The sequence below is a fragment of the Cebidichthys violaceus genome, unplaced genomic scaffold (assembly GCF_023349555.1).
Source record: "Cebidichthys violaceus isolate CVI_PGR_0920_01 unplaced genomic scaffold, fCebVio1.0.p SCAF_12, whole genome shotgun sequence".
In the NCBI taxonomy this organism is placed as follows: Eukaryota; Metazoa; Chordata; class Actinopteri; order Perciformes; family Stichaeidae; genus Cebidichthys; species Cebidichthys violaceus.
Window position 1 is genome coordinate 9,987,499 of NW_027176285.1, and position 27,845 is coordinate 10,015,343.

Genomic DNA, 27,845 nt, shown 5'->3' on the forward strand with positions numbered 1-27,845 from the left:
CAAATAGTCGCACGTCTCAACAGTGTAGAGCTGCTGTAAGAGCCTGCTTTCATAATGATCTCTCTTCACATGTGAATATTTTCCTCTGCGTAATTTACAGTCTCTGTTTTTCCCTGTGTAACTTCATAACCGGCCAACCATATTTTTGTCTTCTTCCCAGACTTTTTTTTTTTTCCTTTTTCTTTCTTTTTTTTCTCATGTGGGCTAATATACAGGCCGGCGCTGCAATTTCGGAATCTGCCCTTCTTGTATATGGCGGACGAAATTTCCTCAAGAGGAACCGCAACGCAAACCTGCGCGAGGCAGAGACGAGGAGCTCGCCCGGACCGAAGTGAACGTCGGCAAAAAAAATTATGATTCATCACGCCATTACACTTTTTTTTAAATGTAACGCAGCGTGTCGCGGAGGGGGCAAAAAAAAAAAAGCACGCCGTGGTGGAAATTTTTTAACATTTGGAATTTCTCATAACTAATTCACAATTTTTTTTTTGCGGAAGCAGTTGTGCAGTCACCTCTGGTCGGGGAGGGAATATCTCTGGAGCGGGGAGCCTGTTTCGCATGAGCTGCATCGTTTTTTGGAGGTATGTCAAAACCGCTGTTTTCTTTTTTTTCTGATTTAAAAATCCTAAATTTTTTGAAATTTGAATAGCGGATATTTAGCTCTTAGTCCACGCGACTTGTCAAACGAAACCTGGCAGCCTGCTCGCACTACTGCCAGCCACTGGACCAGGTGCAGGCTTTAAAGCCAATCTGAAATAGTCCTAATCTGTTGATGTTTTTTTCCCACTGAATCCTCATAATGAAGTTTCCGTGTAACTGCTGACTAGTCGTGTAGTGCGGCCAGGTTGTTCACATTATACACCACCTTTAGTTAAAACCCTGTGTGTTCCGATGGAGCGAGAGGGGGGGGGGGGGGGACCAGGCGATAGTGGCAACATGAAGGACGATGAGGGGAGGAACAATCTGAAACACAAAAACCTCCTGCAGCCATGTTTTAGTGAATTTTCCTTGCAAAAATTTGAACAGAGCTTTCGGAGTTTCTTCTCTGAAACTCGCACAACATCAACGCCACTTGTGGTCGCGTTTATGCGGTTTTGGTGTTCATCTGGGAGACGGACACGGAGAAACTAAAAGTGTCGTCATGTCAAAATACATTTCGGAATTTTATTTTTAGGCAGAGAGGATTTTTAAAAAATCTGTGCGTCATTGGCGCCACCTGGAGGCAGTCATTCTGAGAAATTAAATTTTTCTTTTTTAATGAGACTAGTTTTGGAGACTTGTTTATCCAAATGCATGTTGGTTAGTGTGAATAGAGACACGTGTCTTAATGCTGTTTTTGAAATGAACAGACATTGTCTGTAAATGATTGCTATGAGTTAAAGTCTTGTGCTTTCATGCTAATTAATGCAAGATGACCTTTTTACAATACTGCATTTTAAAGCACAAGTTAATGCTGCTTCTTCTTTGATTTTTATTCATGATGAATATCACAAACTTGACTTATTTTGCTAAATGTTTCATTACAATGAGTTTGTCAGCCTGTGAGATAAAGATACATTTTAGTCTTAACATACACATTAACTGTCATTTTCCAGTTTATTTTGCTTGTGTATGCGTACATGAGTCTGTTTATATCATGGTGGGTTAACAGATATAATATACGACTTGGCAGACATGGAACAATTTTGACTTTTATTCCCAGAGATTGTGAATGTGTGAGCGGAAAATAACTATCCAAAGTGAAAGGAACAGCACTGGAAGATGAAAGACCATGTCAGCAATTTGAGGGCAGGAAAAACAATCACAACCAGTGGCTCCACTGTTTATATTAATCCTGCAGACGCCAAACAGTTCCCCATCTTGCATGGCTTGCTTTTTATTTTAATGTAAGGGGGGGGGGGGGTGGACTGGGGAGGCCATTTTGCTCCTGGTAATTTTAATGCTGACCTTTCGAATATGTATAAATTTGAAAGAGCTGCTGGAAATTGTATGGCTGGTATGCAAAAATCTGGGTGTGATTTCTGACCTTTTGCTTGGAAAGTCTAATAGAAATGCAGGAGTTTCTTTTTTAAAGTACAGACGTGAAGAGAGGCAACCAGTGTCATGGGTTTAATAAGGAAGGATCACCCGGTGAGTGATGGGAATGTTGACACAGAATAACTGAAGGGCCGAGTAATAAGTTACAACGCTCTCAGGAATACTGTTGCAGTGAAAAACACTTTGATATGCTTAATGGGAACTGCATTCTGGGAGTGTTCTCGTTTTTAAGTAAGGTAAAAGGAATGCTGGTCTGTCCGTACCTTTTTTAAAAAAAAAAAAAAAGAACAAAGGATTTGATTCACTGAGGATATTTGGAGCAAATAGTTTGGATGGAGAGGTGAACGTTGTCCCTCCAGGACCCCATAAGCACTATGGTGAGGGATCCTATCACAGCCTGCGGGTTTCACAACACAGTTGCTGCTCTAATTGTCGTTAACTTAGTGCAGAGGTTTTGCTTTCGGTTACACAAACAGTTTACATCTTTGATGTCATTGCCAGATCTTTTTGTCGAGGCACAATTGCAGATTCCTGATTTGTGCTTAGATGTCTGAACAAACATCTTTTTTAGCAAACACCTCGTGTTCAGTTTTCTTTCTTAGTGGCGTGTTGAAAATGTCTGAAAATGTCTTCACTTAAAATAGTCTCTAGGGAACGGCTTTTCGTGGGTTGGAGCTGCTGCATTAAAAAAAAAAAAATCTGTGCATTCTCCACATATTTTCCTGCCTCTTCCTTTGTAAAAATTATTATTGGTTTCATGAATAATGCATAAGGACGTTCGATCGCTGCAGCACTGAAAATTAGGCCTGTTTACGTGCAGCGGTTGTGTACACACAGAAGCTTCTTTTTTTTTTTCTTCCCTTGACCGTTTTCTAAAGGTAGAGCAGAGCCTGAATAGCTTTTCTGAAAATACAAATTTTCTGCAAAGCAAATCTCATTTCTTTGAGTGAAAAGGGGAGGGGGGGGTGAAACTCCCCTGGGTTTAATGAATCCATAAATCACAATAGTGCCAGGTTTGCTGCGTCTGCGTCAGTGTGCAGTGCAATTTTGATTTTCATCAAAAATTTAATCTGCCAGCCTACGAGGGTTTAGCAGCAGACCGGATGCCGCCCTGAATTTCTAATTTTAGGGCCCTGATCTTTCAGGATTTATTTTTGTATAATTCAAGTCTGCTTTTCAATATCTCTTGTTATTAAATTTTAATTCGTGGCATTAACATATAGATTGAAAAGGTTTTTATGGGGGGTTTTGAGTGTATGCTGATGGAATTTTACTAGACGACACAGTTTCTTTTTCCAGAGCATCTCGTGTGTGTGTGTGTGTGTGTGTGTGTGTTTTGTTTGTGTGAGTTGGAGGGTTGGGTGAGGGGGGGGGGGGGGGGATTTATCCATTTCTCTGCATTATTGCTTTTTGAAATCATTGATCATACACCACCTTGGAAGACATTTATTACAGAAGACAGAAACATGTGCATTTGATTAAAGAAACAGGGAAAGCAATGCATTCAGTGTGAAAAAGGTTTCGGTCAAGTCTTGCTCCTCGTCACTGACTGCTCTGGATAATATAAATATGCAGTGATTGAAGTGACCCCCCCCATCATCCCCCATTTTAGCGGATTCCTATTTTTAATCCCTCCAGAGTGGAAACATTTTTATGAGCCTTAAACAAATTTGTACTTTTCTATTTGGAATCTCTATTCCCAGCTACTTAACATGCAGAGCACGGTTGCTTTTTGGTGTCGCAAGGTTCATTTCAAAGTAAGAAAATGTCTCCCAAGTTAGAAGCACATGATTCTTTACTTTAAGCAAGCACAGTGATTGATTTACTTCATTATTTTGCAGATACTGTACTGCCCAAATATAGGCCAATTATTTTAAGTACCTCGACTAAGCGCTGAATTGTGAACAGAGGTATGGCCCAGAGATGTTGTCTTTGTATGCCTAACCTCCTTATTCTGTAACCCTCGACACATTCAGCACACCGCTATCATGCGTTGTTGTTAATATGCATGCATTGTCATTTTAGAACACAGCTGGATCAAATTAAAAACCAGTTTAATACATTGACATCAATCACAATACCGCACCCACCTCTTCTTAATGCAGTTTCTATTCCAACGATGGTATCTAAAGATCCTTGATATCCAAATAACATTTGATGATTTTAATTTAACTGTATTTCCTTTTGTTTTAGTTGGTGAAGGTCTTATTTGTGAGGACCATCAAGTGGATGTGCATCTGGTTTAGATTTTCCTTCTGCATAGTGCTGTAGGTTACAGCATATCAGGACCCTCCGCCTGTGAAAGAACATAAGGCCGGAAATGTTGCATTTTGACTTTAATTAGAGGAAAACATTTTCTTAAATTCAGGGTATGCATTTAAAATGCTGCACAGGGAATGACTAAGGGATCTAATTCAGACATGCGTGCATGCGCCTTTGCCATCATTTAATTTGGTTAAAGATGACAAAAGTCAGTTAATTTAGCCATTATTTCATTCTCATTTACGGCCGCTAACTCCTGTCAGCTACAGAATAGGCTGCTAGTGTTTAGTGGGCACTGAGGACCATTTGTTAGCGTGTTTTATGAGCAGATTGTGCTAACAGAGACTTTGCTGTTCTTTTTCTAAACAAAAGCAGACTTGTCGTAGACAAGGACGACTCAGTTGCTGAAAGTAATGAGTAGCGATGGAAGAAGTACTCTCATCCTTTGCTTCAATATAAGTACCAATACAACAAAGTACAAATACTTTCACTGCAAGTCAAATTCCTGCATTCAAAATCCCACTTAAGTAAAAGTACATAAGTGTATTATCATCTAAATATAAGAAATGAAAAGTGCTACTTCTGTGAATCAGTGTTGTACTATAGTAGCTAGTCAAAGTGGAGCAGTTTTGAACAGCTTCATATATCCTTACTAGTTAAGTCCAGTGGTGGCCAACCGAGGGGTGGGGCCCCTCTTAAGGGCCTCAAACAAATCTGGGTCGTGAGCTCATTAATACTAAGAGGTCGGAAGAGAAACGAAGTTCTGCTAAACATACCTGTTTTCATTCTTTCTAATCTTTGCTTTTTAGTGACATAATATTACCTCTTTGGACTTTAAACAGTTATTTAAATGAATCAACGTGAGACGCTTAGAGGGATAATGTCCCTTAAATGCGGTAAAGTGCCAAATGGTTGACAACCACTGGTATAATCTTTAACAATGTGTTTCACAAGCTTAACGTGTTTGTTATGCAAACTATTAGTCTGTAAGTTAACCATACAATGTGATGCACACTATTTCTATACACAAACTAGTTGTTGGGTAAATCTACTTTACTCATTAATCGTCAAAGTTGAGAGTCACTACTTTTGTGCAGTCGTCATTTGTTTTGGCTGGAAGTGAAGCTGACAGAAGGCCTTTACCCCATCATTCATAAGAACAATGATGACACATTCCTATTTGTATGCGTGGGGGATTAGACATGTGATGGTGGAATATACTCACCAGTGTAAGTTCTGCCAGAACAATGCCAGATACCTGTGGTTTCCACTTTGAAAGTGCTTCCCATTGGGCTTTGTTTTGGGAAAAAAATGCAGAGACTGAGAAGCCCAACGTTACTGTATTTTTTGTGAAAAACTGTTTTCATAAAGCATTTTTCAGCAAGACGAAGCTTATAAATACTGTAACTTTTAAAATTGTTTAAAAAAAAAAAAACTGTCTGACTACATACTGCAGTTTTTCAGCTTTTCAGTCAAGACTGTAAGTCTAGTAAAAATGAAGAAAGGGCATTACAAAGTTAAAATTTTCCAGTATTCCTTCAGCAAACTTTCCTGCAGAGTGAAGCTGGCTCAAGGCGGAGTCTAAACCACTGCTGTACTTCAGAAGTTTATTTTGGCAAACAGATTAATTCCCATAATCTATCAGCATTCTGCAGTTACATCATGTCTTTCTTCATGAGTTCAGAAAATGTTAAAGTTCAAGCTCTTTCGCTCGCAGGTGCTCTTTATTTCTTTTCTATGTAATCTTTGCTTTCATACAGTTTGGTAGATAAACGGTGCTGCATGTCTGCAGTGGGGCTCATAGAATTAATTAGATATTTACTGAAAGTTACATGACGTTATGGATGTGTGGAATTACACTGATGTAGTAATGAGATATATTTTGAGCTTTTGTTATGTGTTCTGTAAGACAATGCTGCAATGATATTAGGACAGTTTGCACATCAGTCAACCAGAAAGAAAACATTCATGAACACTCTGACCTAAACTCCACAAAATCTAAATCTAAGATCTAAAATGTATGAAAAAGAACAGTTCCCTCTGCAGCGGGGGGGGGGGGGGGGGGGGCATTACAAGAGTTCACCCAGACAGTTGAGTCCTAAAGCTGGAAAATGGAGAGCTGACCATTCCGTTCATGATGTCACTGGGATGTAAAATTTGGCACTGCTGCGTGGACAATAAATGGGCCACTAACTTTGCTGACCCAAAATATTTCTGTGAGTGCCTGTATTTAAAATGTACCTTTTTCATTTAGTGGGACAACTGCATTCATGGCAACACAAGTGTCACAATGTCGAGGGGTTTCTCTGATTTCTAGCCTTAGATAAAAATACATCCATAAGTACTACTCAAACTGTTCTGGTACACAAGAGTACCACATGAACTCTTTAAACTGGTGGTGTGTGTGTGTGTGTGTGTGTGTGTGTGTGTGTGTGTATATATCTATCTATCTATCTATCTATCTATCTATCTATCTGGAGACCCAGAGTGTAAAATATTGAATAAATAAACAAGACATTATGAATAAATAATCATCTGTGATTGGCTGTTGCCTTGATCCGTAAATAGGCTGAATATATATATATATATATACACACACATATTAATATATGTGTGACTTTTATGTTTGCATATAATAAGGCTTGCATATAATTAGGGCTAACAATTATTGTCATTATAGATTTATCTACTGGTTATTTTCTCTATGAATCATTTGGTCAATAAAACACCAAAGAACAGTGAAGCATGTTTCCCAGCATACAAGATAATTTAAAAATGCATTTATTTGTTTGGCATATTTGCTTGAAAAAGTATTTCAATTATGAACTGATAAGCTAGTTGCTGATTATCTGTCTGTGGATTGACTGTTGGATTAATCCACTAAACGCTTTGCTTTGCCATGACATGAATCCCCACCGGGAGGTCAACAACTAATTAATTACAAGATATACAAATTGAGTGAAATTCTCATGTATTATGCTGTGGATTTTTATGACTCAAAGCAATTACAACTTCACATGTAGTCATGTTCAAGCTTGTTCCTTTTTATAAAGGTTATAGAAGGTATTAGGAAATCCCAAAAAGAAATGCACCACTTGCTCAACCTTCCGTGTCGCACGTACTTTACGATTGAGCTGACATTACTTTTTATTTTTCTACAGATTTGAAGGTAAGAAATTTGAACTGAAAACCTGAAATGTTTTGTGTCAACATTATCCGGATCATGGGCGCGTTTGCTGATGCTTCTCGGCCGTGTGTCATATTCAAAGAAAGGTGTATCGGGCGATGGAAAGGCTTGTTGTTGCTGTATCTGTGTGCTATTTTTAGAAGACCAATTTTCCCTCTTTCCATAATATCAGCCATCCTGGCATAACTCAGCTTTGCTTGGTTGCATTTTGAGCTCTTTTCTCTCGACAGGGCCTTTTATAGCCTTGCCCTGAAGTGGCGAGTTGTGTAATTTGGATACTTTTGAAATTGGAGCATTTGGGTACCACAAAGTTGTGAAATTCATGCCTTCAAAGGGCACTTATGAACAGTTAAGCCACTCTGTTCTAACAAGAAAATTGTGTCTGTTTATTCTGTTCTCAAAATAACACTGTCACTGATAAATTACAGGTGGTGGCTCTTGTGCATTTTTGAGCTTGCATATCTTTTGACTGTATTTACAAAAAGAAGGGTGGTTGTCTCAGAGGCTTTCAATAGTTGTCGGATGTAGGCTACTGCTTGTGCTGTGCAGCTTGCTCTTGTCTAGGTACAAAGCAAAGCTGCTCTCTAGACACCCTTTCTGGTTTCAAAACAACACATCTGTTTCACCTGTCAGTGCTGATGTTGTGCATCAATGCTATATGTTGGGCTGGAAGTCCTGCCCCAATCAGGAAGGTATATTGTTACAGCACAGTAAAGGGAAGTCTTTGTCTGTCTCTCTGTTGTTTCCCCTTCTAAAGAAGCACAGGCCCAGAGGAGGTGGAGTCATGAGTGCACAAGAGGCCCCCAATCCTGGGAAGGAGCAGGCGGATGGTGCGAGTGCAGCCACAGATGGTCTCTCGCCAACCCCGGTCCCAAAGACCAAGAGCACATCTCCACCAACTGTCACAATAAAGAAAGAGCCTGGGACCTCGGAGACGAGTAACGGGAAAGTGGGTGATGCCAACCCTGCTGAGATCTGTGTTGTCATTGGAGGAAATGATGGAGGAGCAAGTGGAGGTGGATCCCGTAGATCTCAGACCGAGGGTATGTTTGCCCTTGGTACTCCTCCTCCAACGAAGAGCACAGACTCATGCATAGGTGTGTGAATATACATATGGATGTATACATGCATTTCCTGACTGCACTCTTGTCTGGTGTCTCTTGACCCTGACTTTGCTTCCTGACTGACAAAACAACACAAACAGACTGCGTAGCATTTTAAAAATGACATTTTTAATAAATTCATAGCAGCAGCTGCAGCTTTTCAGAAGCAAGGTCTCTGTTACTCAGGATAATCCACAGACTTCCCTGTGTGCAGTTTTTATTGGAAGTACTTTCTTCAGAAGAAATGGCCCCTACAGTAAGTTGCTGTGGTTGAATATTTGAAATGTAATTTCCCAATCCTGTGAGCGCAATTGGAATTCTATTCACCTTCATTTTATGTTGTATTTAATATTATATTTCCATCTGAAAGGCAGATATCTCAGAACTTGGGGGAATTAGACCAATCCTCTCTGCATGGCTAGAATCTGTACCATTAGGGTAAATGACAAAGTGTTTTTTTATTTTGTTATTTGGGTGAGCAATTCTTTTTTTCAAGGAGGTTTTCCGTGCTTTGCTCATATTTGAGTCTGCTATGCATTTGCACAAATTCACTACATGTACTTTAAGTTGCTAGTTTATAAGGTACACTTAGCTAAAACTACTGCAGTCTAATACAACGGGCCGGCAATAATCCTCCTTTTATGGAGGTTATAATTTGTCTAGTATTAAGTGTACCCTCATTCACAGTATATAAATGCGGAGGGCAAAATATTAGAAATACCTCCTAAAAACACTGAAAATGTCTATACTGGCCTTGATACCACACTTTGCTCATGGCAGTCATTATTTCAAACAATTAATCGGATTATTACAAATTCAGTTTTAATGTAATGTAAACATTTTGTGGAAAGTGACGTCTACTTGTAGCTTAGAACATTAACTGATTACTGATTTTGGGTGTATTCACAGTAGTAATTGGGAGATATATATTCAGAGTAGTAATTGGGAAATATATATATATATATATATATATATATATATATATATATATATATTTTAATTTTATTTATTTTTTTTTCACGGTAGTTATGTTGGGGATTAAGAACACGAGAGAGAACTGTGATCTCACATTTGAAGCAAACAATGAAACGTGTGTTCTCCTGATGATACTTTGTTTTTCTGACACTGTTTTGGATTCTCATGCAGGTTCCTATGTATGTGGAGTATGCGGGAAGAAGTACAAGTATTATAACTGCTTTCAGACACACGTCAGGGCACACAGAGGTAAGGTACTTATTTATTTCTACGCATTGTATTGTCTTTTTTGAAAAAGCCAAATAATAAGTGACTGCTCGCTGCGGTTTTTCTCTCTCGACAGTATGGTCCAAAAATCATTCACTTCCTCTCAATGAGTCAGGCATGTCCTGTTTTGACTAGGGATCGGTTAATTTATTTGATCTTTTTGGCCTTTGAATTGTTAAATGTGAGATAGCAATTTTAACACGTCCATCTTTTCACATATTTCTGTAAGACTGACTTCTCCCCATCCTGCTTTTATCCACTACAGAATCCGATAACATGGTTGCAGATGGTCTACCCCAGACACCCAACAGTGAGTACATTTTTCACACTCATCCAGTGAACACACTCAAGCTAATACGCATGCCAGCACAAGCTGTTTATTTCATACCTGGCTCATTTAACAGACATGATGTTGTTTTAACGAGATATCTTTTAAGATTTTCATAAAGCTGACTAAAAACAATCCACAACAACTTATAACTGATACCGTTTGTCTCTATGTGACTTTAGCAGGCTAAAAGCCATAATATTTACCCCTATTGTCCTCCTCCCTCTCTCCCATCAGTCTTGTCTCCTCACTGTAGCCGCCTTCCCATAGGTGACATCCTAATACCAGGTACCTATAAGGCAACATCCAACGTTACCTCAACATTTCTCTCATGTTTGGATACAATGTTCTGATTATCACAATGATATTTTGTCTGACAAAATCAGTTCCTCTAATTTAAGTGAAGTAAACCCGAAACTGCATATGAAATGTAACGCTGGCCTGCACGTTTGGGGGATGTTGCTCTTTTAATTGCGTTGTATATCAGCTCCCAGGGTCTGTGTGTTTATCAGACATCTTAAAATCACTCCCAGGAATCACAGTGAAAGTTTGATTAGGACTAAAAATACTCGTACCTCAGAGTAGTACTTGAGAGTTATTTATAAAGCTTCCTACACTCACTCTGCGCAATCATTATGTGAATGTGCACATCGCTTAAAGGCAGCACTATCAGTATGGCAGGGAGAAAAGAAAGAGCAATCATCTTGATGCAGACAGAACAACTGACTTTTTTTTTTTTTTTAGCTCTATGAGGAATACAAACACAGTGTAACCAAAAGGTCTGTGACGGTGTTAATAAGTAGGCCAGAGAAGCTGCTTGGCGAAAAAACAAAACAACCTGATAGATTAGATTCTTAAGAGACTGGAGCATGCTGTAAAGAATTTTTGGTTGACGCCACATATTTAGACTTTATACTTGAAAATGACTGGCGTGTCAATTTAAAAGAGCATTTATTTTTTTAAATAGAACTTGCGTCTATGAGCGGTGCAAGACTGTGTCAACAAGTAAAGATCAAACAAGAGGCAAAATGTAAATCGTTTTAATAGTAAATCAGTTCTTATATATAACTGAATAGAATATATTCTCCATGTTAATGACCAAAATATGTTAAGTGCTGAGGTTTAGAGCAGCACAGCTACGATATGGCATTACTGTAACCTTGACTTTAAGCCTGCTTAACACAAGACTTGTTCTTAGTGATTGGTTACTATCACGCCTTACTCTGGATCATTGCCAGTCTGCATTTTAAAAAGCGACTGAGGAAAATGACGCCAGGCCGACTGATAATAAGCCTGTATTTTTCCCATTAGTTTGGCTGGTAAAGTGTCCCTCTGTTGAAGGAGTGTGGGCTTAGGATCATGTTGAAAAGCAGGAAACAACACAGGCTGTAGTGTTGTGGACTTCTTGGAGTTGAAGAGAGTTGAAACTATTCTGGGAGCCCAGCTTGAACAAACTTTCTGTAGTTCTGACCAAGTGGCCGTTTGGATGAAAAACAGCCCTGAATTTAAAGAAACAACTACGGGGATTGGTGGGGTATTACTCCAGGTACCAGTGATCCAGAAAATCTAGTTTGATTCATGAATCATGGGTCTATTTGAATAATAACACACCAACGCAATGATCAGAGTTTTATAATACTGTAAGACAAGATTCTACAAGTAACAGGGGAAGTAGTCTGTTTGCGTCAGAGCGGGCTTGTTTCCACCTGTCCTTGATTTCTTTAGTGTTTTTGTGCGTTTAAGCCAGTACCCAGAAACAAGTGTAACCTTTTAGGATCATGCACCCATTAACCATGTTGTTACTGTGTTATTGATTTAATCAGAATGTGTCCTCACTTATGCATGGAGCAATTATGCTGGTTGAGCTTTAATTAAATTGACAAACGCCAGGAACCCACTAATTTGTGAAAAACAGTTTTAATCACACCAATTTATATTTATAGAATATGCATAGTATTGGAGCCTTGAGGTGTTATAAATGCAATTACAGTTTGGCACCCTAATAATCACCTTTTGTAGCTGCATTTCCTTGTTTCCAATTCAGGGGAAATGAAATGTATCCAGTTGTCTTAAATCAAAATAATTCAAAATGCAGTTTTTAAACCATAAAAAAAAGATCAGTCCAGAGTAGAATAAACATATATTGGACACTATTTAAATACACCTTTTGTAATGCCTCAGGCATTCAGCTAAGAATGCATCTGATTGATTTAACAGCGTCAGAATGGACTGAGAGAAAGTTTAGAAGTCGTCGCTCTTGTGCTAAATGATAAAACATTCGTCACATGGGTGTGTAAGGTGAGGGGCCCTCTGCTGGGGAAACTATTACTATGGAGAGAAGACTAAACCTGAACCAACTGCAGAAAGGGGGCTAGAAATCTCTTTTGTCTTACAGTTGATTTATGTCATGCTGTTTATGCAACAGATTGGCCTCAGGCAGGACTTCACTGTGGTGTGCCAAGACACACTTCAGGTATGCTTAATTGTCAACTGCCACCTGGCTGCACAATGCTTCCCAGTGCAACAAGATTAGCATTAGCGGACCAAGTGTTCCGCGTACCTTATGTCCCTTCACTCTCTTAGCCCTCTACCGACTTGGGGGAAAATGGCCATGAAATTGAATACTTTTTAAACAAGAAGCAATATTAATGCACATTCAAATCTGTGTGTTGCATGATATTGGTCATAACAAATTAAATTACAGTATTCCAGTTCAGAAAAATCTATTTAGCATCATCTGCTTATATGCACAGTCTAACAAATTCCAAATAGAATGCAAGGATAATTTCCCATTTAGTTCTAAAAACTGTACTTCATGTTCTACATTACAACACTATTTTTATTGAAATTGCAGCCTTGAACAAATTTACATTGAAATTTGTTTTGCATACATTTGTTTCTATGAGATAATCAAAACTAGTCAAATCATTAATACTTTTTCTATCACTTTTTCAGGGACTCATCTGTCTATTTATCTAATCTCTCCTAGCCTCCCTCTGTTTTTCTGTCCCAATGCAATCAAAGCTTTTTCTATGTATTTTAATACCTTTTGTTTGTTGATCAGTTTTCCTGACTCTGTCCTCTCTGGCCCTCTTTCTATGCTGCAATGAAATACTTTTCTGCAAATTAAATGTGAAAAGCTATTGCAGCACCTTGGGAAACTGCTTTTCTAAACGTGTTAAATTGCCGTGTTTTGGGGTCCAGTTGGTTAAAGTGTATGTCCTGTACCAGCTCCTTAAGTGTGTCATGTATTACTTTCTACGATCTCTCCTGCTCTCTGTATTGCAAACTATGCACCCATCCAAAGTTTTGCTGTTTTATTATTGGGTTATTACTTACCCAGTATGCAGTTTTGGATTCAGTCATCCACATAATATCCATTGTCATTGTAAACAATGCTGGTCTCTCTCTATCTCTTCATCTGCAGATAGCTTCCGTTACTCCTGTGACATCTGCGGCAAGAAGTATAAATACTACAGCTGCTTCCAGGAGCACCGTGACCTGCATGCAGTTGATGGTAACCAAGAGTTTTTGGACAATTTGCATGACAATTTATTTTTTCTTTGAAACTCAAAGACTTGGAAAGCCATTTATAAGTGAAGTTCCCATTTCACACTTTCCCCTTGCAGCAGAGTCTCTACATCCTGCAGCAGCAACAAAAGCTGAGTAGCATAGTAAAGAGGAGATCAGAAAAATGTTGAGCCTTTTTGCTAAAAGAAACAAATCTAAATACACTATCAAATGAGCAGTGGACTAATAATAGTCTGTCCCAGGTTAAGTGTATTTTAGTTCTCACATCAGTGGAGGTAAAGAAATCCCATGATTTCAGAAATTAGCGTAATGTGACAATGTGAAATTATTCCCTTCTTACTAGAGCTTAACTACAGAGCATCACTCCATGTAAAGTCGATGGTAACAATGTAGAAAAGGTATAAATATGTAAGTAGACAGTCAGATATACTTGCCACTCTAAAACTAATTGCCCATTTCATCCTCGCCTCCCTTCCCCATCCCTCTCAGATCCATATGAACAGGTCGTGTTACCTGTGGATGGCCTTAAAGAGGAGGAGCCAGTTGAACCCTACCAGAAAATTGGACCAAGTAAGACTGTTTGGTGCACTTTTTCTCCACAGATGGCAGGACAAGATTACAAAATGCACTATTAGTACATATTATTATTATTATTATTATTAGCTAATATTAGTTTAGGCAGCAAGTTGCAGTTCTTCCATTTTGAGTTGTCCAGAAGATATCGATACGATTGGGATCATTTGTCACCGTAACCCATCGTTTCGAAATGATTTGATTTTGATTGTTGTAGGTTATATTTCAATGATTATTGGAGAGGGAAAAATTAGACATCTGACATATATGTTGGGCTGTATCGAATGCCATTTAAAAAAAACATAATTCTAAGCTTCTAGTGATGTTTTCGAATGAAGCTTTGATTGTCTGTGATCATATTTTATGACGTCATCGCCCTAAAAACAGAAATCCTCAGACAAAATCCCCAATTTGAATTAACTTATTCATCGGATTAAACAAGTTTCTAATTTCTTTAATGAACATAACTCTTCAGTTTCTTCAACATAAATCTTCAATCTTCAACATTGATATATATATATATATATATATATAGTTATAGGCAGTTTCATGTACAATTGTGCAGAATACTGGGTGTAAACACAATGAGTAGACATGCCAAAGAAAAAGTGAGCAGCATTCAAATGTTAATTTTAGAATACAAATGTCTAAATTCTGAATGAAGCTTTGAACTATTCGGTACGTATTTGCCTAGTTGGCATTCAAATCCTAAACAGATTTTTCGGTGCATCCATCATCCGTTTGATTTTTCTTAACATGGAGTACATTTGACGGGTTGAAGGCCAGTTTGTAATGACCAACCCTAAGTCATGGTGATGATCCATGTTACAAAAATAACATTAAGCATATGAGCTAACTCCACACTGGAAAGGTTTCAGAACGTGAGTCCAAAAGTCCTCCTTCACAGGGGAAAAAGCACTCGCCCACCTCCGCAGAGACAGCGGGTTCAGCCGACAGCAGCGCGTGTCTCTTCAAACACATTTGGCAGTGTTCGCAGGTGGGAGGCCTGTACTTGTCACTGCAGTGAACCTCCACACACTATGCAGGGAGTCCCCTGTGCTTTTTTTTGTTCTCTAATATTGAGGTGTTGCTCAAGTCGAGTCAAAATAACCAGCTCCTTCGTCTTCTCAACTCTTATTAGGACCTCTTGTTTTCTGATGCAGGTTTTACCACTAACATGGCTTTTGATGAAAACAAAGTGTTTGATTGTGAGTTCTCTTGTCCTGCAGAAACGGGAAGCTATGTTTGTGAGTTCTGTGGGAAGCAGTACAAGTATTTTAACCCATACCAGGAGCATGTTGCTCTTCACACGCCAATGGGTGAGCTTGTTGAGTTACTGCTTAAAGCCATGATTTGTAGGATGTGATCATTTTGTTTGTACAAATATAACCTCTTTAAAACAGATTGTGCCAACATGGAAAATTTTGTTTTCAAATGTTTACAATGTTTTGCCAGATTGGATGTCATCAATTTAAGTTGCAGCATTGAACTACAATTGACTCTGAGAATCTATCTTGACGTAGGCTCCTTTGACTTGAAGACATCGCGGGTCCAGGAATGTGGTAGCATGGATATGAGTAAATTTGGCCACAGCCAAACTGGTAAGATAAAAAGTAAGCATCTTTTTTTTTAATCCTACATTTTTTTTCATTTTTGTTAATTGATTGTACCGATACAGATCGGAATGCTTATTCTCTCAACACACACACACACACACACACACACACACACACACACACACACACACACACACACACACACTGTTGTGCCTTGAAATTTGATAATCGAAAGTTCATCATCATGTACCATACTATGCATCATAGTAATATATATAATATAATAGTTACAGATAATCTACATTCAATTTGACAATGACAACCTAGTGAACGTGTTCAGAACCCAAACACCTATTGTCTGTTGATTGACTGTTGAAGAATGTCTTTTTATAATGGCAGTGTTGTTGTTCGACCACAGAAGTGCAGCCTGTCGGTTAACTGTGATTCTTTGCGTAGCTGGGTTTGAGGACAGGGGCCGTTACAATAATATCACACTCCTGCTAAGAGGGTGTGTTAATTCATAAGAGCATGCTCCACTATGGCTGAAGTGTGATACGCCGTGCCAGTGGAAAAAGGATTGAAGAGAACCCTAAAAGATTAGTTGTACTGTGAGGTTCTGGATCACCTTCCCACTGTATTTGTGGAAACCCTGCTGGAAACTAGCTAACTCTAACCTCTAGTAAATTGTTAATTACACGCTCTAAGTGGCACATTTATATATTTTCCTTTCTTATGTCTTTTTTTTTTTTATTGCCTCAAGCACCCAAACACATTAAAATTAAATATTATTTTGTTTATTATAACAAAGTTCAATCAAATGGTCTGTTTATTAAAATTTTATTTTAACATACAGCACATTGTCAACATTGTAGGCATCAGTAAATCTTTTTTCCAGCTGTCATAAATCATTGATTTTTCTCTCAACTGGTACTGCATTTTTGTGGTGCCCCCCTCCATCTTTCTGCCAAGAAGCGCTCCACCATAACTATTTAAAGCATGGCACACACTCACATCTTTAGAAGTGGGTCAAAAAGATGGAATGAAGAGGAGGAATTAAAACCATATTTAAATGTAATATGAACATTTGGATCCTTTTGTCAAGGCAGTTAGCGTGATGGATTTGCATGCCACAAACTAAAACTGAGATTAATAGACATGCCATTGACTTTGCTCTGATTTAACTGTGTGAGTTTGCAGCTCGAATTAAGAATATTGTCCTCGTTATTTAGCGTGGCCATGTCACTCAGTGTTTTTCCTGTGTTTTCACTTACAGACAGTCCATTCAGGCGGAAACTGGAAAGTGCAATTCAGTCTAGTCTGGTTGACACAAACAGTTCACAGAATTCAAGCGGTGAGCACTGAGTCACTTATTTGATTTGGATGTGAGTGTATTTGTGTGGAAATGTATAATTTCTGCTTGAATGGTGAAAAGCATTTTCAGTTCTGCTGCAACGCAAGTATGCATTGGCTTGCACTGAAGTTAGTTCTGTAATTTCCATCGTCTCCGGTTGCATAATGTTTGGTACCAAATCATTGAAATATATAGTAATTGCTCTTTGATTGCAAATCATGCTTGCCATTTACGAGGATAACATTAAACACTAAAGGCACTGACTGAATAAACAAGGAGAAAGGGTGATCGAGAATGTCTCTCTCTGTCTGTGGTTTTAACTCCCTCCCTCTCTCTTGTCCACAGGAACTCCGAGCCCTCTGGTGGCCAGCAACTTCTCTACAACCCAGAGTAAGTCGACCGCACCTTCCTGCTCAAAACAGAAAATATTCATGCTGCCTCCTCCTCATTTCACCTTTTTTCTGGTATGCTTCAATTTTTGTTGAATCTGTCATTGTTTGGTGCAAATAGTTTCTCTATAATCCATTGTGATTAATCTGATTTTCTGTTTTTAGCCTCACTATCACTAGGGCATGTCTGAACAGAAATGTTAACATTAGCCTTATCGTCTGCATTGCGTTCAGAAATAGCCTTGAAATGACTAGCAGCGTAGCATCGGCTGACTATACTGTTTTAAGTTTTCTTTTGGTGGTCAAAGATGGTTGGAAAAGCTGATACACATTTTTTAGATGTTTTATTCAAACATGTACACATTTATTTGTTTATTATGTTTTCTAGTGGTTTGTGTTGCCTTTTTATGAGTTAGGACAGATGAGGGGAGAGAGAGATGACATGGAACAAAGCCTTTTCAAAACAGGGACATTGTGACTACATGGCCAGCGCCTTAAACCCCACTAGGATGCCACAACATACAAATTTTAAACATAGCTGCAATTTTTATTATACTTGCAAATTAACACAAAAACTGCATCACCATTTTTCTGAAATGCTGTTGCAAATTAAAAAAAAAAATCACAAAAGCTAGAACATGTTGGTGGAACTGACTTCCAGCGTATATAACAGGGATATTAGAGGCTAGTAGATGGACAGTGTATTTATTTTCTCCTCCATCAAAGAGTCAACGCTCTTCTGGGCCTTGTGATTTTTTAGAACCCTACACTTGTGGTGCCTGTGGCATCCAGTTCCAGTTCTACAACAACCTGCTGGAGCACATGCAGTCCCACGCTGGTGAGTCCACTATTACAAGTGCATGTTAAGCTCGACAGGGAAACAAATACAAAATGTGAACACACCCTCAGTGGCTGCAATGCATGTGAAAGGCAGTGTGATCACACATAATCCATAATTGTTTATTGAGGTACACAACATATAAAGTTCCAAAGAATACATAGTTGTAATCAGGGTTGTTGCAGATCTGGTTCTGAGGCTGCTGGATACATTTTGTTGTTGTTGCAGAAGTTTTAGTGCATTATACATGTAACCATGTACACAGTGCATCATCCTCTGATCATTTTTTAAATTAGAAATCATTTAAAGACCAATTACAATCTCAAGCAACCAGCGGCTGCACCAATCACAGAATTAATAATAATAATACATTTTATTTGTATAGCGCTTCAAAAGGTACTCAAAGATGCTTCAATTTATATCACGTGCTAATGAATCTTCACGCAACAAACAATAATACTGCAGAAAATCAAGAGTCAATGATCCCAGGCTAACATGCTGCACAATAAATGTTTAGTGTTATAAAATGACATATTGCATACAAAAAGTTGATCCAAATCATTGCCACCACCACAAAAAGTTTCTGTGAATTTACAAAATACTGCAGCTCAGCCATATTTGAGAAGCTGTTGCCACCAAATGTTAAGTATATTTTTACTTGATAAATTACTAAAGGGCAGTTTATTTACCCTCTTATGCATGAATCATGTTGCCTGTCCTTGACTTTCGTCTGGCCAGCCTTAAAATACTGTGATCCAAGCTTCACCAATGGAAACAAAACACACTAGTTGATGATTTAACATCATGTTTGGCGTCGTCCTTAGTTCCCTGGTTTCTGAATTATTGTTGACTGACTTTACTTGAAGACATACCCTGCCAGATTTGTGGCTGATATTTACGTGTGAATTGACAGGAAACAAATCAGTTGAAATTGTTAATCTAGTTTTGAAGGCACAATTTGTTAATGACAGACTTAGGGAGGCCAAGTAATATATTTTTGTCATTTTTTCTTTTGCTGACAATCCTTTTGTTTGTTTAATTTTGTGTCATAATTTTCTTCTTTACATTTTTTCTCCACTGTAAACGCTTAATATACAATTCATTAAAACCATGCGATGTTGTCGCCTCTGCCTGATGTTCCATGTTTGTATATCTCCTCAGCGGACAATGAGAACCACACAAAAGGGGACTCTCCCAAAACCTCCTCAGCCTCCGGTCCTCAAGAGCCGCTGTGGAGGGGCTCTCCGGCTCAGGCCCATTCCTCAGTTAAACTACAAATACAGCCTCAAAGCATCCCCCAGAGGAACCACACAGTCAGCCGTAAGTTCTGCAATCAGCATCATTCATTTCACACTGTTAGAGTTACTGCAAGAACACGGTTTGTATCCCCCTCGACTCTATGTACACTGTTTGGTTGGGCAATTGTTCAAATGGAATTATTATGGAGCCTCTGGTGGCATACCATGTAACTGCAACAGTGCTGGTTTGATTCTTGCTGAGGAGCCAGACACACCCCCCCCCCCCCCCCCCCTTCTGTTGCACTAGAGACATTGCAAAGTCTTTCTCATGTGAAGAAACTTCCAGTGATGCCATGTGTAGCCTATACGTTTTAAAGTGAATCTGGTCTGTAAAACAAAGCCAAGTTATGTCCCAAATGTCCCATTTTGTATGATTCTGTATTTCCTCTTCCCTTCTAAGATACTATGCATTTTCTGCCAATATATTTAATTTAAAAAAACATAAACACTAATTATCCCTTCTTATGTTTTCCATCCATCTGCTGTCTGTGCTGGCAGAGAATAATGGACTACCTGAGAAGGAACGTCAGCAGGTGGCTGAGCGCCTCTTACGGGTAATGTGTTCAGATCTGAGCATGCTAAACGTGCTCAACAGCAAGGACTTCCTGAAATTGGCACAGACCTTAGTGGACACGGGTGCTCGTCACGGTGCCTACTCCACCCGTGATGCGTTTGGCAACATGAGTGCCTTGGCACTGCGTCAGCTGCCCCGCATGTACAACCAAGTCAAAGTCAAAGTCACGTGTGCGCTCGGCTCCAATGCTTCACTCGGCATCGCTGTCACCTGCCACTCCCAGACGTCGGGCCCCGACGCTTGCTACGTTCTAACAGCCTACCAGGTGGAGGGGTCGAGACTGAAGCGCTACGTGCTCGGTGTGAGGGAGGCTGAGCTGAGGGAAGGGCCCGAGCAGATTCACCACTGGGTGCAGAATGTGCTGTCAGAGTTTGTGATGTCCGACATTCGCACCGTGTACGTCTCCGAGCCCAAAGTGTGGGCAGCGGGGTTCACGGGATCGCCGCTTGGCGGCGGCCGGAGCAGGATATGCTTGCGATGCGCCGGGTGTTCGCTCGGCGCCGTTGTCCAGGCTGTTGTTGGGAAGCGCAGCCTCCAGGCTCGAGGTCTTCATGAGCTGGCCGAGCTTCTCTCGACGTGCCGAGATATCGCCGCCTCCACCACGCTGTCCCTTCGCGAGGAACATTGCACGAAAACATCCACAAGCACAACGGAGGAAGGTGCACAGGGCGGCCCTGCACAATGCCCCACCCCTCCTTGCTGGGAGCGTACGGCTGAAGCTCTCCTGCAGGTCCATGCCCACTTTGAACAGATTTGTGAGGCTTACGGACGCAGTAAGACCACAGCTCCACTCCTCCAAGGTCTCAACAAGCATCTGCTGGGTACGCTGTCTTGTCTGCTGGCACCTCTGCGTTTGGCAGCTCTGGAGCTGAGCAGCCAGAGGAGACCGACTTTACAGCAGGTGCTGCCCGTGTACCTTCGCTTGGAGAAGTTTTTCACATCCAAAGCTGGAGAGGCTGGAACCGGCACGGCTAGCAAACTCTGCCACTACTTCCTAGAAGCACTTAAGGAACATTTCAAGGTACTGAACTGGTATTGCTAACATAAAGTTTCTTGAAAATGTGCTGTTAAAGGGATAAGATTCCTCAGAAAAAAAAGGAAAGGCTAGATATTACTGAAATCTACCAATGCTGGTTAGATTTGATTGAACTTTGTTTGAATAAAAACAAAATGAGTTTTCCATTTGAAAATGAGTGAACAAGATTTCCCAGATCTGACGAGAACCTTGATGTATGACGCATGCATATGAGTGATTGGTTTTTAGGAGGAACACGCAGTCATTGTGATGTCCGTCTGTCTCTAGGTCGAACGAGCCCACCAGGTAGCCATGGTCCTCGACCCTCAGCTCAAACTGTGTTCAGTGCCGGCCTACCAGCATGAAGACATAATCTCCCGCGCATGCGAAATGGCTGCTGAAACCAGGGATGGAGGTATGACCGGTGGTGGTGGAGGTTCAGGCGGTGAAGAGCGGGACACCGATGGCCCACCAACCCCTAAAATAAGCCGCATTGAGGGAGGGGGAAACAATGGCGGCACCTCAAGGGGGTCCTGCACAGTGTCTGGTAATGATGAGAGTCAGAGCCAAGTTAGACAAGAGATTTTTCAATACCTGGCTGAGCCTCTTCTCCAAGGCACACCTGACCTCTTCCAGTACTGGAGCTCAGCAGTGAATGAGAAGTTCCCCAGGCTTTCTCGCCTGGCAATGTGGCTCCTTGCTGTGCCTGCTGTGGGCATACGCAATGAGTGTGTGACTGTCTGCGAGCAGAGCCTGGCTATGAAGAGGAGGCAGCAGGTAACCTCTGAGGAGATGAACAAACTCATTTTCCTTCGCTCCAACATGGGCTAGGAGAGAACCTCGACCAACCCTAATCAACCAAACCTTCACCTCCAACTAATGACTGAAGACTATTATTTATATACTGTAGGCTTAGACCAACTGTAAACTTAAATGTGTTAAATACTTCTCATGACAGATATTTACAAGAAACTCACATTGTATAGGTTGCAAACACTCAAAAAACAATACGACTTATTGCATATTTTGTATGGAGAAAGGACTGTTTGTCAAGTACTGTGGACAAATTGTAGGGGTGGAACGGTAGCTCTCAAAAGAATGTTTGGTACGCTGCCCTTGGTTTGGGATGCACATATAAGCAGCATCCCTCTTATCATGGCCAGTGATTAGAATTACTTCAGCCTAATGACTAAACTAATGCTGTTATTCTCACTGGCTGACATCATCTTCAGGTAAAATCTGCTTTCGCTGCTTGAAACTACTGTCATAGACCTCTGAAAATCAGTAAGTACTATCGGGATGACCCGGAATAGTCGACTGTTCAATAGTTTGATCTAAGAATCCTGATTGAACTGCGTATCACAATTTGTTGCAGTGACGGCAAAATGTGGCAATGAAATAAAGGATCGTTCCTAAATAACAGAGCTTAGCAAAATCAGAGAGCTAGATATATTTATAGAGTTTATCAACATTCTCCAAAATCAGCTTGAGGAGACGCGTAGAAACGGGTGTTAGCGGCGCTATAACAAGTGTTTGCGCTTTGTGTCTCTTGAGACCGTCTCTTTGCTTCCCTGTCTTCAGACGGACAGCGCCGCAACTACACACTCATGCACACACATAAACACACAAGTACACACCCTGCATAACGACGCTGTCCATTATTCTGAAACAACAGCTGAGGGATAGGAACATGTATCTCGGCCAATAATGTTGTTTTTAGTGTTTTTCTACGTAAAGCTGAAACAGGAATCAATAAACAAACAAAAAAAAAAAGACACAATTTGACGATCAGCCGAATGTGGGCATCTCTTGACCAATCAGATACGATGATGTAAATTCTTCTCCTAAAGTGCTGTAACTTGTAGAGTGTCTGGAGAATGATCATTTTCATTGGTGTATGACAAACGATTCAAAAGGTCGAATCTCTACAGCCATTGCACCTCTTGACATCTATGTACTCGTTTTCTGATTTACTGTCACGATTCAACGCATTCAGCCATGTGAGACGGTCGGGTTTCTAAGAGCTATATCATCGCAGCTAATTTGACGGTTGCTTAAGCGGCCTAAAATCTTTGCTGTGTGTCATTTGCATGCACTGCATGCATTTATCATTCAAAAGGGTAAAACACAGCTGATAGAACATTAATATGACGCTTTTTGTTTATGTTACAAATGGTAAAGAAAAGTCATCCAGTGGTTTAGTTAAAGCAGAGGTCTTCTGCTGCTGAATGTGCAGGTCAAACGGTTGGACACACAGTGTTTGTGTGTTTGCTTAATTAGAAGACTTGTCCATAGGAACATTTTCAATACTATTTTATTTATTATCATTGATCATTCTAATATATACATTGTCTTCCCTATGTGAGCTACACATTTTTTATTTTTAAAGCTTTATCATAGTTTCCAACTTATTCTACTAACATTTTATTTTTTGTGAAATCAACAGGATTTTCTCAGGAATGAGTGCACCCAAGCAGGCACCACCACTTTTTCCTCACTGTACCGAAAAACACACCAAACTGTAACCTCAATGCCGAGGAATGTACTGAACCGTGACTTTTGCGAAACGTTCCACCCCAAATACAGTTCGTGCCATTTGCAACAAATAAAAAAAAAATGGATCACTGAGGGTTTATTTTTTTTTCAGGATAAAGCAAATTCTGCCAGTACTAATGAAATCGAGCTGTTTTATTTTTTTATGGATTCTAGTATACATTTGCATTAGCTAATACCTCCTGAAATGACTTGGATGAATGGAAACGATACTGTAAATGTGTTTGTTGCCTTTGGTACTAATTTGTCAAGTACTAGTTTGTCGTCTCTGTTTTTGGGCCTTAAGTCTTTTTCATGCGGCCACCTTAAACCCTACAGTCAGAACCAACATCATGCCTTTTTATTGCTGTTCGATGGCCTTCTTTTCACCATCTTTTCTAACGTTTTTTTTTTCACTCCGGTAGACTCAAAGGGACCTCTGGCTGATGGTTTGAAACAGTGCCCTCTAGTGGACAAATGAGGACTTAAAAAACACACACAAATCATAGACAACTGGTATTTGACAAGTGTTCCAAAGTTTAAGTCATCTTAAATGGTTTACAAAATAGGCCAGGAATTATTTAAACAATAACACACCCAAGCACAAGTATCCACTGTATAAACCTATACGTAGTAGATCAGGTCTTCATTGGGGTCACATCAGAGCAGGAAGACATATCAGTACTGATATTGTGGTATGAGACTCTCATATGGATTTTTTTTATTTTGCAGCAAATGATTTGGCTGCTCCACATGAATGAGAGGCTACATCCCACTCTTTGAATCATATTCAAATAGTTCAAATGAATTGTCTTAATTTCAAATATCAACTGTAAAGAAACATTGGATCTTTGTTTTAGACCCCAGTAGAATTTAAGTTAAAGTCTCGTTACACTTCCGCCCAACAAATATTGCTCAATCTCCCATTCAGTTCATTTATTGAATTGGACAAATTCAAGCATCCATTTCCTGTTTCTGAGTTCAACTTTGTTCTACTTTAACCTCACAGATGTGCGAGGTTGGCCAGTAGGAAAGCTGATGAACTGTACTTGGAAATGGAGAAGTCTTCTTCTTCTTCTTCTTCTTCTTCTTTTCCTGTGGCACCACCTTGTTGTGTGCTTCATCACACTGATAGACAGCTCCCTCTCCTAACAGTTCACAGTTAGTGATCCACATTTATTTATGACCCAGGTTGGAATTGTGCTTTTTTTTATTTTTTTTGAGGTGGAGTGTGGGGCAGTTTTGTTAAACACGACTGCACCTTTTAGTTTGTAAGGACACAGGAAGTGTAATGTAGATAAGTCAGTACACTGCAAAGTATAGAGTATGTGAGTAAATAGTTTAAAGTGTAAAACCAAGAACAGACAGGTCTCGCTAAAAAGAGAATCCGTTTAGTCCGCCTGAATGCAGTTGTGTAAGTTTTCATTTATGATAAACATTTATTCTAAATGCATTTATGGTTAAATATGCTTAAATTATGTCTGTCAATCTAAGATGAATGGCTCTGCATTGCAAACTGTGTCAGGTTGTTTTTAATAGACTGTTGCCCTCATTACCTCCATTTCCAGCTTTGAGTTAGTGTTTCATGAATGCTTTAGTGACTGAGCACCAGGCTGAAAAGCACTGTTTTGCTGCCGTCTCTGGTTGAAAGCTTACCGCCTGTTTCACCATCCGTGACGGATTAGAGTAGCAACCTGTGCTGTGGCACCTGTGGCCACATCCAGCGGTGATGTCATGGGGTGCTTGAGTACAGCTGTGCATCACTGCAGCCAGGTGAGAAGTTCAACCGCTGACGGGCCGCAAAGACGACATTTTCAGGGGGTCTCAGTTTGCTCTGTAATGGTTTCTGAAACTGTCTGATTTTTGTTTTGTTTTTGTGCATTAAGGTTCTTGAAAGGAGTTATTATACTGTTCACATTTTAACACAGTGTATCCGTTTTCCCTCTGTAAGAATAACTTGATTCAGTGTAACCAAGACCCATCATTTCATCGTGATAGTCTATATCTATAATACTGTTCTACAACGGATTTATGTCACACATTTATATTTTGGTAAAATAAAAAAAAGATTGGGGTGAATTATATTTAAAATTTTTATTTTTTAAGAACCAATCCAATGTTTTACCTCAGTACTCAGAAGGTAATGTTGTGATTTTAAGATTGGAAATCAGATGTTCACACAAAATTTAGCTTTGGTCTAAGATATAGTCAGAATGCTGCACATTAGTTTGCGGTATTAGCAGCGATCCTGAATTGAACTGACGAAGGGATTTTTCTTACAGGTTTTTAAATAAGTATTTTAAATATGATATGCTCTGGGACAAAATGCCATTGTTGACGTAATGATGTCAACATAATTTTACTTAGAAATAGCATTCTTTTTGTTGATTAAATGAGAATTATATCTAAGATATGCATGCTTTTAATACGATTACTGGTATATAAAGTTACAGCCACATGGTTCACGTCCATCTGAGGTGAAGCACTGGCTCATGAGTAGACGTTACCTGTAGGACACTCATCAAACAGCAAGCAACCGGGCCTGAATTTGAACCTTTCGTGGTGGGACTATAGCGATGCTGAAAATAAGTTGGTGTTAATGGGTTGACAGCATCCATTTTCAGAGGATGTATTATGTAAATACAAGAGAACTGCTGTTTTATGCCACAAGGGGGAGCCTTCATTTCAGAGATACAGTAGGGAACACCAATAACATTATACCTCTATTTTCTACAGTAGCATTTCAAAAGGTTTTTGATATAATAGAAAACTCAACTAAGATACTGTTACTAGACAATTTAAATCAGCTGTAAGTTTTATTTTGTTTCAGGACTTTAACTTATTCAGATAACAATTGTAACATATGGTATAAGAATGCAAACATAGAGACCTTTTCTGTTTTAACTATGGATCATACTCTGTATTATCAATTCAGGTTAAGAAATTAGTGTTGCTTTCACCCTATTTTACAGGCATTTCTTCCTTTTATACTCTGCTAAAATGCAAACAAATGGGTTGAGTCTATTCATTTTGTGTGTTTTTAATGCACTTTGGCAGCAGATTCCTGTGTAGCTTCAGATCTGAGTTGTCTTATTAGTAAGCCTAATTTATACTTTTGTAGCAACACTATTTTTATATAATGGCGAAGAAAGGGTTCAGTGTCTTTTTCTTTTGTTGTTCCTGTGTCATATGTGGCAGCGCTGTTCAGTGTTTCTTGAATACATTACCCACTGTAGTATGTGATGTGTGAATAAACTCCAAATCTGTGTCAACAGCACTGTGGTGTTCACGCAGTTCAATGTATGGCAGCTGTGTGTGTGTGTGTGTGTGTGTGTGTGTGTGTGTGTGTGTGTGTGTGTGTGTGTGTGTGTGTGTGTGTGTGTGTGTGTGTGTGTGTGTGTGTGTGTGTGTGTGTGTGTGTGTGGAGAGGAAAGATGATGGAGGACCTGTAGTATTTCATGAAGCATTTTGATAGCGTAGAGTCCAGTTTTATTCAAGCGGAAGTGTGTATTCAAGGGTTAGATAAAGATTGAAATTTAAAAAGCTTTTTACTCCCTTTCCCTCGCATTTCAGATGGGGGGGGGGGGGTTTCTTTTTCAGTCGAGGCATGAAGTAAAATGTTTAGAAAGCCTGCTCCTGTGTTTATGTAAAGGGGAAAGAGGCCTTATATAAGGGCAGAGTGATTGAAGACTCGCAGATGGGGAGTGAATATACAGAGGCTGCTTAGAGGTGCGTGCAAGGGTTCCCCAGGGCCCACGGATAAGGCAAAAGAGTGAGGGAGTGAGACAGGAAGAGCGAGCAAGTGTTCGTCACAGCCTGCTGTCTTTCTCCCTCCTTTCGCACCCGGGTCAGTCAGCCCCCAAGGGGCAGCAGACTGCTGCCATGCAGAAACACCCGCACTCCTGTCTCCTCCGCTGCTCCCAACACAAGGGCTGCCTACCAAAGCCTAATTTGCAGCACATGCGTCCACGTTTGCCTCCCCCACTCTTTCTCCACTGCCCCACCAACCCCCTCACTCACCCCACACAC

The 27,845-nt window shown here is 39.8% G+C and overlaps 1 protein-coding gene across 6 annotated transcripts; it reads left to right on the top strand.

Annotated features, from left to right (window-relative positions):
- Positions 1-65: 65 nt before the first annotated feature.
- znf618 (zinc finger protein 618) lies at positions 66-27,093 on the top strand. Of its 6 annotated transcripts, none has more exons than XM_068706292.1 (15): positions 66-581; positions 8,244-8,583; positions 9,736-9,813; positions 10,097-10,141; positions 10,397-10,447; positions 13,587-13,676; positions 14,180-14,260; positions 15,493-15,582; positions 15,787-15,876; positions 17,093-17,170; positions 17,516-17,560; positions 18,320-18,397; positions 19,559-19,717; positions 20,194-21,290; positions 21,573-27,093. In XM_068706292.1, the coding sequence occupies exons 2-15, from the start codon at positions 8,271-8,273 to the stop codon at positions 22,113-22,115; spliced, it is 2,838 nt and encodes a 945-aa protein (XP_068562393.1). In that variant the 5' UTR covers positions 66-581; positions 8,244-8,270; the 3' UTR covers positions 22,116-27,093. The 6 variants fall into 6 exon arrangements, with proteins under 6 accessions (XP_068562393.1, XP_068562395.1, XP_068562398.1 ...); XM_068706294.1 differs by having other exon boundaries at positions 15,787-15,864; XM_068706297.1 differs by having other exon boundaries at positions 8,244-8,529.
- The last annotated feature ends 752 nt before the right edge of the window (positions 27,094-27,845 follow it).